General features: G+C 43.0%; 1 protein-coding gene across 3 annotated transcripts in view; it reads right to left on the bottom strand.

Moving 5' to 3' along the window:
• Positions 1-2,323: 2,323 nt before the first annotated feature.
• The window catches only part of LOC102794391 (plasma membrane calcium-transporting ATPase 1-like), a 127,446-nt gene continuing 116,282 nt past the window's right edge, over positions 2,324-13,487 (bottom strand). For 2 of the 3 annotated variants that reach the window (XM_006782957.3, XM_006782959.3), the window contains one exon: positions 2,324-6,239. In XM_006782957.3, coding sequence (XP_006783020.1) covers positions 6,000-6,239 — 240 coding nt within the window. In that variant the 3' untranslated portion in view covers positions 2,324-5,999. Of the gene's footprint in view, positions 6,240-10,333; positions 10,545-13,487 lie in introns of all 3 variants that reach the window. The other variant, XM_006782958.3, reaches the window with a different exon arrangement.

Here is a 13,487-nt window from a genome sequence, read left to right as displayed (position 1 = left end):
TTTCAGTCTTTTTTGCAATGAAGTTCAACTGAGAAACCTTATACATCTCTGTATTTATATCTAATACATATATACATACAAATATATATTAGATATAAATACATAGATATACTATATAAATATATAGATATATATGTTAAATGGTTATGACTTTTCCAGCTGTGATATTCCAGTTCGACTGAACCCCTTTTTTTTCTTTGTTAACGTTTGATGTGGTTGTGAAGGTTCTTTAAAGATTTCCTGTTGTGAAAAAAGGCAGTGCTCTGAAGAAGAAGAAGCAACGCAGTCCAAATGCAACAGTGACCGGATAAGACGCGAGTTCCTTCTCCATACAGAAGTCCTAATGAGGGAAGAAAAAAAAGAAGAAGATCTGTGGCAAAATGAGATCTTATCTAGTCCAGAAATGAACTTTCGAAAAACTAAATCCAGGTGAGGATTTTCAGTCTGCTGAGTCTCGTCCGGACTGTTTTTTTTGTTTGCGACGTGGCTGAAACCAGTAGCACAAACAGGCCGCCGCAGAGTCTCTGATTGCATGGCTCTGCTTGTGCAGCTGGCATGAGACGTGAGGGGCAACCAGTCCAAGCAGTCCAACACATGACCACCGCGGCCACAGTGAGGCGATGGCGAGAGCACGGGGTGGGGTGGGGGGTGGGGGGCACTCTTATCCAGACAGGAGGGAGGAGAAGCGAGGCAAGGGGAGGCGGTGACAAAGTTGTGCAGAAGAAAAAGACGACTTTGGCAGAACATTCTTAAAGCTTTGCTGGGTGATGATTGGCTGATTGCCCCCTCTCCCATTTCCTGTCACCGACACAGACAGCAGGTACACTTCATTCACTTATTTGACAATATTTACACTGTACTGACTCTAAGGAGGAGTGCAGGTGTTGAGCAGTTAGACAAAACAAAGAGGAAACACGTCATCGTTTGGAGGGCGTGTCTCGTTTACAGCCAACGGACACGTGGCGGGAAGAGGAAGTGATGTCACCAGCGCTCTTAAGTTCCTTCTCTCTTCCCGGAAACAGTTTCTGAAAGCTGTTAGTCGCATATAAAACGGTGATGACCTCCACAGCTGCAGCTGTGTCCCTCCACAGGCTCCGCCTCCTCCAAGATCTGAATTTCATGACCACAAAAACAAAAACTGTGGTCCAGGGCCGGATTGAAACTTCTTAGGGTTCTTACAGACAAGTCCCCCTTTACCCCCAATATGCAACCATGCACATTAACGCCTCAAGTAAATTCATAAAGCTCCTGCTGTTCCTGGATGCTGTAATAAATATTAACTCTACAAAGTGAAGCCTCACCTTTATCAGTTTAACCAGTGACCGAATCCTGAACACAAAGCCAAGTCGCTGTGGGCTCAAATACATTCAGTCTAACCAGGTTTGGGCAGAGCGCTAAATTTTAGAGCTAACCAGACCACGCCTTGTGACAATTTTGGACGAGGGCTCAAAGACTTACAGCAACACTAAGATTACCTAAAGCTTGACTTAGAGTACAGCACTGAATCCACACTCCATCCTGTGCACGACACAGGATTGGTCTACTCGGTGGTACCAAAGTCTTTCTTGAAGCAACTCACAGAACTCGTTATCCTGCAAGCCCTTACATGGGCATTTATTTTGAAAAAAACAGTGTAAAAAGTCATTTTTCAACTTTGCCCCAGAATAAGATTTTCAATAAAGAAGTTAGACTTGTCCCACGATTCTTTCTCTGTCGCCTGTGTTTGCTGTGCATACACTGTAAAACCCATTGATTAGCACTCTGTTAATGCCTCTGTTGAACCAAATGTAATAGGCTGTGATTGTATCTAGTGCGATCACAATGCTAATGCAATGGCTGGTATTCTGCCAGTGTACATGGCGTTTTCTCATTTTTACAGCTCAGTTCCCTTCTTCCTGCTTTAAAGTAAAAGTAACTGTTGTTCAGAGTCCAACGTGAGCAGCTCAGCTAGTAAAAGCAAAGATGGCCGCTCTGGGGTTTGTGGCGATTCAATGCAGGACTTCAAATTAAGCTTAAAGTCTTTGACCTTGAGTCTGGGAGGTCAGAGCTTGCTTTTGGTCCGTCTCTGTACTGACTACATGGAGCTTACTTTCGGAGGTTTTTCTCGCAGAGGGGTTGGGAAGTCAATTTGGACAAAGGTGGGCGTGCCTTCACGGACCACTGCCCCTTCAAAACGGAGGCGGAGCATGACGTGGGACACAGCTTTGATCCTCTTTAAAGTCGTCAGCTCCGACACCTGCAAGCTGGAAAACAGCATCAATCCACTCATTCAAAGAAATCAGTCGCTGTAGCTTCAAAGCAGAGAAACAAACAAACCCAGAGGTTGGATAAATAATTATACACTCCCATTTAATGTTTGATACAGTTAGCTGATGCATTTTCTGAACTCTAATGGAGTTGGATAATTGCGAAAAATCACTTGACGTGTAGTGTGTCACAACATCTCAGGTAAAGTGATTATACTCATGTAAAAGGGGGCTGATGGGACTAGACTGTTCAGATTCCAATTGATTGGGCGACAGGAAGTAAACAAGTCACTGCAGGTTTCTGAGCCCTAACGTCAGGTGACCAAGACGACACACGTGGCAGAAATATTTAGAGAGCTGTAAAAAGACAGAGTCCACGGTAGGTTCATCTCATTCATGTACGGTACTGTCACCAAACTCTTCAGCCTATACATATATATTCATATATCTCCAAAATATTAAAAAGTACTTAATATAAAAATACAGAAGAATTGTAAAAAATGAGCAAAACATTGAATTTTATATGAAAACCATGCAAGAAAGATTCCCCATTTAGTTAAATAGTAACTCTAAGATTCAGGAAAACAAGGGAGTGAAAGGGAAGTGGTCGGATGAGAGAAGCGCAGACGAACTGCCACCGACTCGCTTTTCATGTAAACATTGTAGAGGTCCTTTTAACTTGGTTCGGCAGTGACGACTGAAGATTTTTCTCCTTGTTTTTTTTTCTTCTTTTGTTTCTTTTTTGGTCGTGTTTGAAGTAAAAGGGCCAGGGGAGGAGAGAGGGTGTGTGCTGGGACGGGGTTAGAAAGGGTGAGGGGTGAGAAAGTCCAAAGCAAACCTCGATAACAATGAGATTTAAAAAAAAAAAAAAATCAATACAGACAACCTATAAAATATGGCTCTGAGTTACATAGAAAAAGCTCATCAGTGGGGAAACCTAGTCATGACAAAAGTTGGAAATATGGCAGTAGTAGCACATTACTTCAATAACGTGTCCTAGTTCAGAGATAGGTTGATGGCTGCTAGTCAGACTAAGAGGGGATTAGACGCACCGCTGCTTCTGATTGGAGGATGAGTCTTTCTTCTTTTAAGACAGTAATCTGCAGACGAGCAGGAAGTACTAAGCGGCAGCGGGAACACAGTGGATTTAAATCTATGGGCTGACTGGTGACATCATCAGTCTCCCGTAAACCTCAGCATGGCCGCCACACTGATGCCTGCCAATCAGACACAGCAGAGAAGAGAGCAATGATGTTGATGGTGAAGATCAAACATCTTCTCCGCTCCTGGCTGTGTGATGTCACTGACAGCTGATTTAAGTTTATGTTATAAAGTTATAAAGTCTGAGAAAGGAGCTAAGATTTGTCTTAAACACAGGCAGACGGTCCAGACGCTGTTTAAAGCTCCATTTACTTCCTGTCTTTGCCCCAAAAACAGACTTGTCAGCGGTGCAGTCGTTTTCTGTTTAACACGCGTTTAAACTCACTTCTTTTACCAGCGCCACAGTCAGACTGCAAAAATGTGAGTGACACCAACAGATGTGAGCTGCCCGTAGGCTTAAAATGCTTCAGATTCACTGATAGCAAAACTAAACTTTGTGGCAAGCCTACATTCTGTATCGACCTGTATCCCCATGTGATGTCTGTGTTGTGTGTGTAAGGTCGGAGGGGGGGGGGGGAGAGTCCCATTTCACTGCAGGGCAACCTGCACGTGGCGAATAAAGCCTTGATTGATTGATTGATTGACATTCATGGATCCAGACATGAAGCACTAAGAGTACAACCTGACCTCTGACAGAGACGATCTTTAAGAAATGGGTAGAAGACTAAATAAGATCTGAAATGCTTTACCTAAACTTTTCCTTGCACAAACTAAAAGGTTAATATTCCTTCATCCTCTGAAGGAAATGTTTACTCTTTAAGCAAATACCCTAAGAAGCCCAAATTATACATCTGCACAGCAGGGAAGTTAGTTGTGATCAATTTTAACTTGCTGATGAACCCAGGGTGGGCGGGTTTTGTCTAATACGAGCCTGTCGGAGTGTAGAGTGAGGAGACACAAACGAGTGTTACAGTTTTCACACCTATCGGTGTGCAAACATCTGCTTGGGAGTGACATAAATTTGGTCAGGAAAGGGTCACGTCCCTGTGCCCGGTGTATCGAGAGGACAACCGTGATTCCTCTCAGAGGAAGAGCACCGACTTAAGCTTGGTGTCCAGGGGCGAGTATTACAAGACCAGAGATGAGAATGCATGTGTTTTAGTCTGTCTCTATCCAAGTATTACTATTTTGATTGTATTCAACCTCTCCTAGCTGAAAGCATCTCTGTGCACAGCTGCCGACATGAGATTGGAGTGGGCCGGTCGCAGCCACGTGGCGAGCGAGCGACACGGTGGGGGTCGAGCAGTGGAAAAAACAGGCTGCAGCTTTTGTTTGTTGTCGTTGGCCCTCGGGGCTTTCCGTGTGTGTAGCGACCTCATCTTACCAGCGATACCTGTGTTGTGACAACACCGAGACAGACATTGGATTTCAGGGCTTTGTGACTTCGCATTACCTCGATACCGAAAGTTTTATTGCACTCGCCTACTGTGAAACACACGCGGACGCCAGGGTATCGATTGTGTTAAACACCCTGATGGTTTCCCCTGCCAGAATATCGATGAGGCTGCCGTGGTAACAGGAGGTTCAGTCCTACAGACAGGAAGCTCATGGAGCTCTGAACAGACGCTGCTGCAGACGCACAAAGTTGAAACAGAATCCCGAATATTCATTCCTACTGTACGTTATCATGCGACTCAACACGAACTAAACAAAAACATGCATCCTACTAGAGACGGAAAACATGAACCACACTCCCGTTTCCTATCCTCACAGGGGACAAACTGGGGGAGGGGCAGAGAGAACCAGAACCCTGACTGGATGAGATGAGGTCAGAACCCCCACTGAGCAGAAAGCGAGCCCCCTCCAGACGCTGCCGTCTTCAGTATTTTTGGGTAGTAAACATTCTGTCCTTCCACATGCAACACAGCAGCTAAAAAAAAAAAAAAAAGCAACACATACAGACACGATAAAGGGAAAAACATTATTTTAACCTTGAAAGGTGTAGTGTCACACTCACAAGACATTCTCAGGAGTCTGAATCAACCATCGATTGACATTCGTTAGAAGGTTTCAAAAAGAAATCAAGATCAAGGTCTAAAAAAAAAAAAAAAAAAAAAAAACTAAACAAAACAAAAAACAACAATAATAATAATAAGGTTACATTTTTGCATTTGCCTAAAAATCTTCTGATCAACAAACCCGGCTTATAGCTGTGTAGAAGAGCGGAAGCGTATGTACATCTGATTCACTGCACTCTTTGAAAAGTTCGGTGCCGTTTGAGAACGCAGGAATGAAGCGAGTACAGAACACAACATGCTGCTGCTGCGAGTCCTGCAAGGATCGAATCCAATAAAGTTTAAAAGCTTTTCAAAAAGAATGTCAAGTTAAAAAAAAAAAAAGGAAGAAAAAAAAAAAATTGAATGGACTAGAAGAGGCCTTCCACTGTGGAGACTCTATCAGACTTACAGGCAGAACGACGCCACAGTCAGTATGAAAAACACAATGTGGCAGGAATGACCGAGGGGGGGTGGAGACGATGTGAAGCATGTGTGTGTGCAGAATGAGTCATGACTCCCTTCCTCGGTGTGACAGTTCGGTTGGTGGGGTGACAGATGATGCTGATGAAGAGGAGAGAGGAGGAACTCAGATGGATTAATCGAGGTTGAGGGGGAAGGTGGTGGGCAAGTCTTCTCCTCCCCGGATCAATGATGAGGAGGTGGGGAGGGGGTCGATTTCGTCTCCAGTCTCCTTAATGGTGGGGATGCGAGCCTCCTCCTCCTCGGACAGGGGCACAAACTCAGGATGGGCCATGAAGCTGTGGATGGAGCTACGGGACTCTGGGCTCTCCAGCCCCGCGTACAGGGAGCTACGGAACGCATTCACCACCTTAATCTGAAACAAAGAGAGGAAACGAACGTCAGAGGAGGTCTCGTAGGTGGGCAGCCATTTCTACACAAACAAAAACAAAACTGGCAGCAGGGGCTGATGGGACACGTGGCGGTCGTGCGTCTGAATCTGGGCATGGAAATGAAAAAAAAAACAAAAACCCACAACGAGTGGAACAGCTGAATGAGAACACGGTTGGAAAGCTGAAAATATCCACAAAACATCAACGCAAAAAGGTCAAAAAAGGTCAATGCTGGAGGCAGCTCATAGCAGGAAGTGCATCAAAAAAAAACACAACAAAAACAAAAGCATCATCAGGGAGTCACATGTGGAGAAGCACTGAATCACAATCACCACAGTACGCACACGTGCACACAAACACACACGTCTGCAGGGAGAGTTCGATTGATGCTTCCTATAATTCTGCTTTTTAATATCTGACAGTTAAACATTGATAAGATGTGTCCAAAAGTCTGTGGACACCTTAGTTACGGTTAAACTGGGTTCTTAATGTATGAGCACATCGACGAAAGAATGCATCATCACATGTTTTATCTTTCTACACACGAACTCATGCCTAGCTAACTTTTAGCCATCACGGCCGACTTAACCTTAACAAAACCGCCACTGTAACCGTCACTTCACTAACGTTCGAAAACCCCATTTAAACCAGCGCAGATCTCACAGTTAGCAATGTTAACTAAAATTATCTGATGTGTTCGTTTATCCCTGAGCTGGCACTCAGTCATCAAAACTTCCTGACAGAAGACGCTGCATGTTATCAACCCGCTCCCCCACTCGTCTAGCTCCAGATGTCGAAGCTGTATGCGCTCCCATTCAGCCACTGCAGTATTAATGAGGACGGATGCTGGCGCTGGGTGATGAGGCCTGACACACAGTGGATGTTGTAGTTCTTTCCAGAGTGGATGGATTGGGGCTGAGCTCTGTTTTTGTCCCCCTTTCTTTTCTTTCTTTTTTTTTTTTTTACCAAACTAGAAAATATTTACTAATAATTCTTTTTGTACATTGGGGAATCGTCACATTGTGTCACACTGAAAGAGTAATAGGATTACCTGAAACGTAATACAGACTACAAACATATTTGTTTTCAGATTTTCTCTCTCTGGAAAGCAGGGGCTAACACCAGGACAAACGCACTCATACTACATAATACAGTAAAGGGTGTGAATGGTTTTGATTCACCCAGCCTTCGTGATCTCATACCTGATGAGAGATCACCCAAAATGACTTAAAAACACATGCTCGTAAGGACAAGTCTTTCGTTAGATTTGTAAGAGATCAGTCTCTGAGAATGAATTCCTAAACTGAACCTTAAAAAAGCACAGTATGAAATGCATCTGTGGAGCTATTTGTTTAAACAAAATTCTTATTCTGCTGCCCAGTTTTAGATGACAAGTTTTGTTAAATAAAAATTATACTGCAGGGGAAAAAAGGCATAATCATGAACACAGAAGCGTCTTTATTTGTATGGTGCTTAAATAGCTGATTAAAATTTCCGTTTCAGTAAATTTGTATTATTTTTAAAGCCAATGGGTATTTTGTAAACCTTAGTTTACAAAACTAATTGAATTATTTGAATTTTCTTCATTCGCAATCTCGGTGACACTGAAATTATGTGCTCAGCCAACAGAACATGTTGCCTGACAACATGCCGGCATGAACCAATCACAGCGCTTCCCTGCACTGGGCTGCCTGAAATCACAAACCAAAAATATGTTTCCAATCAATGGCTAATTAATAAATATGTCCAGTAAAGACAATGGGGGGGGGGGGGGGGGGGGGGGGGGTTCAGGTTCAGGCAATACAACATCGCCTCACATGATTATAGTCCCAAAGTGGAAAAACCAGGATCAGATTCAACTTCTTTGTCTACAAAGAAGGTTTAATTAACAGGAATGTCCCACAATGTAACAGTGACAGCAACAGTGGCCTAAAAAACCCCAAACATTTTCTTCTAAGAGATTCATTGGATGATTTTTCTTTTGATGTAAAGATTTGTACACATTTTAAACTGTGAAAGCAGTGTTCGCATTCCACAAAATGTAATAAACCCATTTTTGCCACTAAAACCAACAATTAATATTACATTTTATCCTCCCGAGTCGGTTCCTGCGTGTTAAAAGTTTTCCCCAGTGGATGAAAGGGTTACTTTGAGTCAAAAAACGGGCTCCGACTGCAGTTTGTAGCCACTCCAGTTCTTGGCCTGATTGTTAGAAGCTGCACCATCTGTAGTTCTCAGCGCTTACCTGGGAAAGTGAAATCTGGAGGCTTGTGACTGGGAGGTCTAATCTGAATCTGGCTAAGATTTAATCTCAATGCATGATCTCGTCTATGCAAATAAGATATAAATACCATAAACTAACTGTCCTGCAGCAAACTGACTTTCTGGGGTCACTGCTGGTTGGAGGGCACGTTTTACCAACTCAGCTATGATGGCGTCAGCGGGAATACCAAAATATTTCAGCCGATCCCCGACCCCAGTAAACACCACACACATAACAAACACAATCTCACTGTTAAGCATTTCTAATCACGTTCCGAGTGAGAATCGTTTTGTCCTCGGCCTGCTCTCCTCTCTCGGCCTAAAGTCGTTTTCTGTGTGATGAATCCGCAGAGGCTGCAGCTGATCACACTGATTTATACGCACCAGTAGACACTCTTCATTATAATTAATAACCCTGCAGTTCAAAGCTCTCTATTACTGAACCACAAGAGAGCTGCAGGCTGAGCTCTGCAGCTTAGAGCATGCATGCAACAACCACAAACACTCGTGCATACACAAAGCTCACAAGTTAAAAAGCTCTTGGCTGTTAAACCACGAGGGAGACTTGCTCAGCCTGACAGATTTAACCCTACACAGGATTAACCCATAAAATTATCTCGATGACCAGGATGTTGCCTCAGAGAAATAGAGGGGAAAAAGCAACAAAGAAAATGGGACGGGGAAATGAGAGCGATTCATCGTCTCTTTCTCTTCTAGTAGGTCACACGTGCCTTTAGTGACTTGTCAGGCACCAAGTCTCATCATGGGTTAATAGATGCATGGAGAGAGTTTAATTCTTCATGCAGGATGGAAGTGATGTAAGTAATAACAAGAAAAAAAGATGAATATAAAAGCACAGAAAGGTGAAGTGGACAGCACATGGAAGCAGAGAGATGGAAACAGATCAGGTTGTCTGCAGGCTCTCTCAGTACTTTTTTCTCTGGCTTTTACAGTCAAACTGCAGTTCACACTGGTGTCTATTCAAAGCCGTAATGTACGTACTGAACACTTTAAAAGGATTTAATAAAACACATTCAGTGTAATTTTTTCTGTACAATAGAGCTGAAAATGTTTGAATGTTCTAGAAATGCTGAACTGAATGAAAGAAACATCTGAATGCTGCAACAAATCATCTAAAAGAATCTTAAACCTTTGTTTCTCACTCGCACCACTGTTCGAATGAAGCAGGTTAACATGAAGCCAATTAGCAAGCTTTAAAGATGTTCACTTTTTCTCCAAATCTGCTTTTTAATATCTTGTGATGTTCAGCTCTTACTATACTCACATCTTCAAACTTGTTTACTTATAGATTTCAGCAGCAGCATCACAGCTTTATTTGTGGTTTTAATTGCAGCGATTGCAAACGGAGCTTTTTCACCTCGCTGCTGGTTTACATTTAAAGCTCTCCACCAAACCTTTGGGGGGCTTTTATTGTAAAGCTGCGGTAGACAATACAACTTAGCCACGAGTGCGATTAGAAGAGCTTTCTAAGCTATGCTCCTTGTGAAGGAAGGAAAGTAGAAAAGAAAGAAAAGTTTCTATTTAGTGAGCACAGGTTCAATAATTGCATTATCTTTACTGCTACCCTGCAGTGGGCTATTCCAAAATCCACCACTTCCAGTTAATAAATAGCCTAGACACCCTCTTCACATGAAAAATTCCAGATTAGTTCAGGGCGTGCAGACACCCGGTTACGACAGCAGCAGTGCAATGGCTTCAGTGTCGGTAAGTCATGCAACGTTCAAACAGAGGAAAAAAAAGACAGAGTCCAGCCTGGTGGAGCGTGCTGTTAGCTGGCCTCCAGTCACCGACTCACTGCCTGCAGTGGAGGAGGAAGCAGCAGCAGCGGGGGGCAGAGCCCCACCCGAGTTGGTGAGAGAGGAGGAGGAGCTAAGCCCTATGTGGGTGGGGCTAGAGAGAGTTTTGGCAGCAGTGGCGTCATTGTGCTGGCTGACGACGGACGGCTGGCGGCGCAGGGCACCGGGCACCGCCGCCTGGCTCGTCTGGAAGGTATAGACCACATCCATCTGAAGGAAGGACAGTCACAACACACTGTTAGAGAGCAGAGAGAGCAAGAAGACAGCACAGAGGAACAGACTTCTGCAGAGGTTAGAGACAGTGCAGTCTGACCTTTTAATTCATTCGGACGTAAAGAAGAGGTAGCGCAAGTACAGCGATGAAGACAAGCACATCTGATTAAATTACTCAATTTCAGGGTAGTTTACATTTAGTGTTAGCTGGCAGGAAACAGTGCAATGGCATTAGCTGATAAAATGTTGTGCATCAATCTACGATGAGACTCATCTATGTCATGCTTTGCTGCTAACAGCGTGACTGGGACTGTATCAGTCTGAATATGTCACACATTCAGTGGTAAGATTTAAAATTGTCCTGACAAAAGGGTGACGCTATGTTTTCAATGAAAGTTGGCACAGATTCTGAGCCTTTCCCTCTCATACTGACTTGAATTAATCATCCAACCACAGAGATCAAAACTGTAAAAAATCATGTGATCAAAACCAACTAATATTTCATTTCATTCATCAAGATCAGTGCCGATGAAATAGACGGATTTTATTAAGTGGATCCTTTCTTTATTTTCTGTCATGTATGTATACACCGATGCTGGATGATCATTTTAAACTTTGCAAAGTTTCAAATAATGGATGATTTTGAATTGTGAATCATGGAACGCTTCTCTGCCAGAAGCTGGGTATCATACTGTCCCCACGCTGAATAGACTGTATCCAGCATTTCAATTCAACAGTTAGTTTTACTGAAAGAAAACAAATGGACATTATGGCAGTAAGAAACTTTCTGATTTTCCATTGAGGTATTTCTTGCATATTTAGTACATTTGTTAAAGAAAAAGCAAAATAAAATATCAAATCTTCCAGTTGGATAACCTCTGCAGTCCTTATCTGTGCTGCTGCAATACAGAAAAACTGAGCTACTGACACTTTTAGCAGGTAGACACAGTAGAATATGAAGGAGAAACAAAGATGAGAAAGAGATCAGGACAGAGGAGAAGTTGTAACAGCAAGGAGAAGTTTGAGAGCTGTCATTTAGTTAGTGTCAAAATGTGAAAATCCTCTGACAGAACGAAGGGATGAAGAAAGAAACGGAACAGTGAATAAAGAGCTTTTGAATCAGGCTTACGGCACTCTGAGAGAGAGAGAGAGCTGAGACAGGAGAAAGAGAAAAGTGTCATTTGGAATGACTGATAAAGTTTCTGCAGCGAGGTGCTGCATGTAGCAATTATTCCCCCTCTGTGTCTGACTGTTGAGGCGTTGAGCGGCACAACACTGCCCACCAGGATTAGAGAGGAAGAGGACAGGAAGAGGAGCGTGGAGAGATAAGAACCTAATTAGCTTGCAGCCTTTCGTCGCCTCCCTCTCCATCCCCGCTTCCTCCCATCCTCCCATCCCGAGAGGACAACACACTGATATTACAGATACACAGCCACAAAGGGAAAAAGGAGAGCATCCTGAGTTCTGTACAGCAGATCCGATGGCAGACAGAGAGAAGTGGAGGAGAAACATCCGCCTTTCACGACACGATTTACATGGACCGGGTGAAGATTATCGTAAACCGCACACGTGGATCAGGGTTTTCCGCTCCACCTGAAATCACACTTGCCCTCGCCTGTTCATTTGTACCCGCTCTGAAGCTTTCAATCAGATTATGTGATGAATGAGCATTTTAACCTCTAGACATTTACCAGCTCACCGGTAACACATCGATGGTTAGGGTTTTGTTTTCGCTTCATGCAAAACAGGCACGTTTTAAATGAAGTATCATTTATTAAATTTGATATTACCAGATTTTCCTACAGTTCCTATATGAAACCACCGACTTACTAAATAATTCATTTGTATTCTTACAGTTTTAGTCTGTTTGTGTGATAGATAGTGTATTTTGGATGTTTAATAGTCTACTTTCCAGTTTTTTTCTGAACAGCTGTTGAACACTTTGGCCATCACCTGCTGTTTTAATCAAGGTATAATGTATAACACAATAATAAAAAGGACAAATGATGGAGAAGCACCAGAGCTCTGGATTAAGAAGCTACACTTATTTGTTTTGGTGTTTTATTTGGAAGAGATCTGGTTTAAAATGTCTTATTTTCTGTCAGTTACAGAATTGAGTGAAGAAGCAGAGAGTCAGTGTTTCTGCAGAGGTCAAACTGAGAAACTCAAGACGACAAACCAGAAAAAATTCGCTATTATTATTTCAGACCTGGTTACCCTCTGGCCTCAGTAAGTACAAGCAAGCCCACTGGTAAGAGGAAAACACCTGACCTCGCTGACTCCATGTGTGCGCGCGTGGGAGCAGAGCGATGGCTGCTGTTACTGTAAGTGGGCGTTAGCATGGAGGCTAATGAAGCCCACAGAGACTGAATGGAACTGCCCGTGGACATGCTAAAGCTCAGTGAGCTGTCCTGTAGGAGGAGGATAACACAGACAAGTTCCAGCGTACGAGAACAGCCACTAGTAAGAACACCAGCTAGATTTCTATCCAAATGCAATGTAGCATGAAGTTAGTTTACTGACATAATAATTCACTAATAACACTTACTCTCCAATTCTGATGGAAGAAAAAGATGATAGCATTCGTGTTTTAAAATCCGGTTTATCTCTTCCTCTGATTAGAGGAGTGTTAACTCTTGTTTTTTCTTTGTCCTTCGTGCTTTTTTTGCTCTCGGTCGCTCTTTTTGTTTACTTTGTGGTTTATTTTGTGACTTTTTTTCCCCCTGACCCATGTTATTGGTTTGATTGCGTCTTATTGCTTTCTTTTTAACCCCTCTCTCTTCCTTGCTGTCTGAATTTCAATCAGTCTTTGCCAGGCTATTGCATTTTCAACTTCCTCTTGTTCCTCAGTCTTCCTTAGATTCACCCCATGTTTTAGATTCAGTGCTTTTTTTTGGGCTAACCAGCCTAATTGTGCTGCAGGTTTTCTAACTAACTTTC

This window comes from Neolamprologus brichardi, chromosome 5, assembly GCF_056152115.1.
Source record: "Neolamprologus brichardi isolate AB-2024 chromosome 5, ASM5615211v1, whole genome shotgun sequence".
Taxonomy (NCBI): Eukaryota; Metazoa; Chordata; class Actinopteri; order Cichliformes; family Cichlidae; genus Neolamprologus; species Neolamprologus brichardi.
Note: the sequence above shows the minus strand (reverse complement) of the source record. Positions and strands in the feature narration are given on the sequence as shown.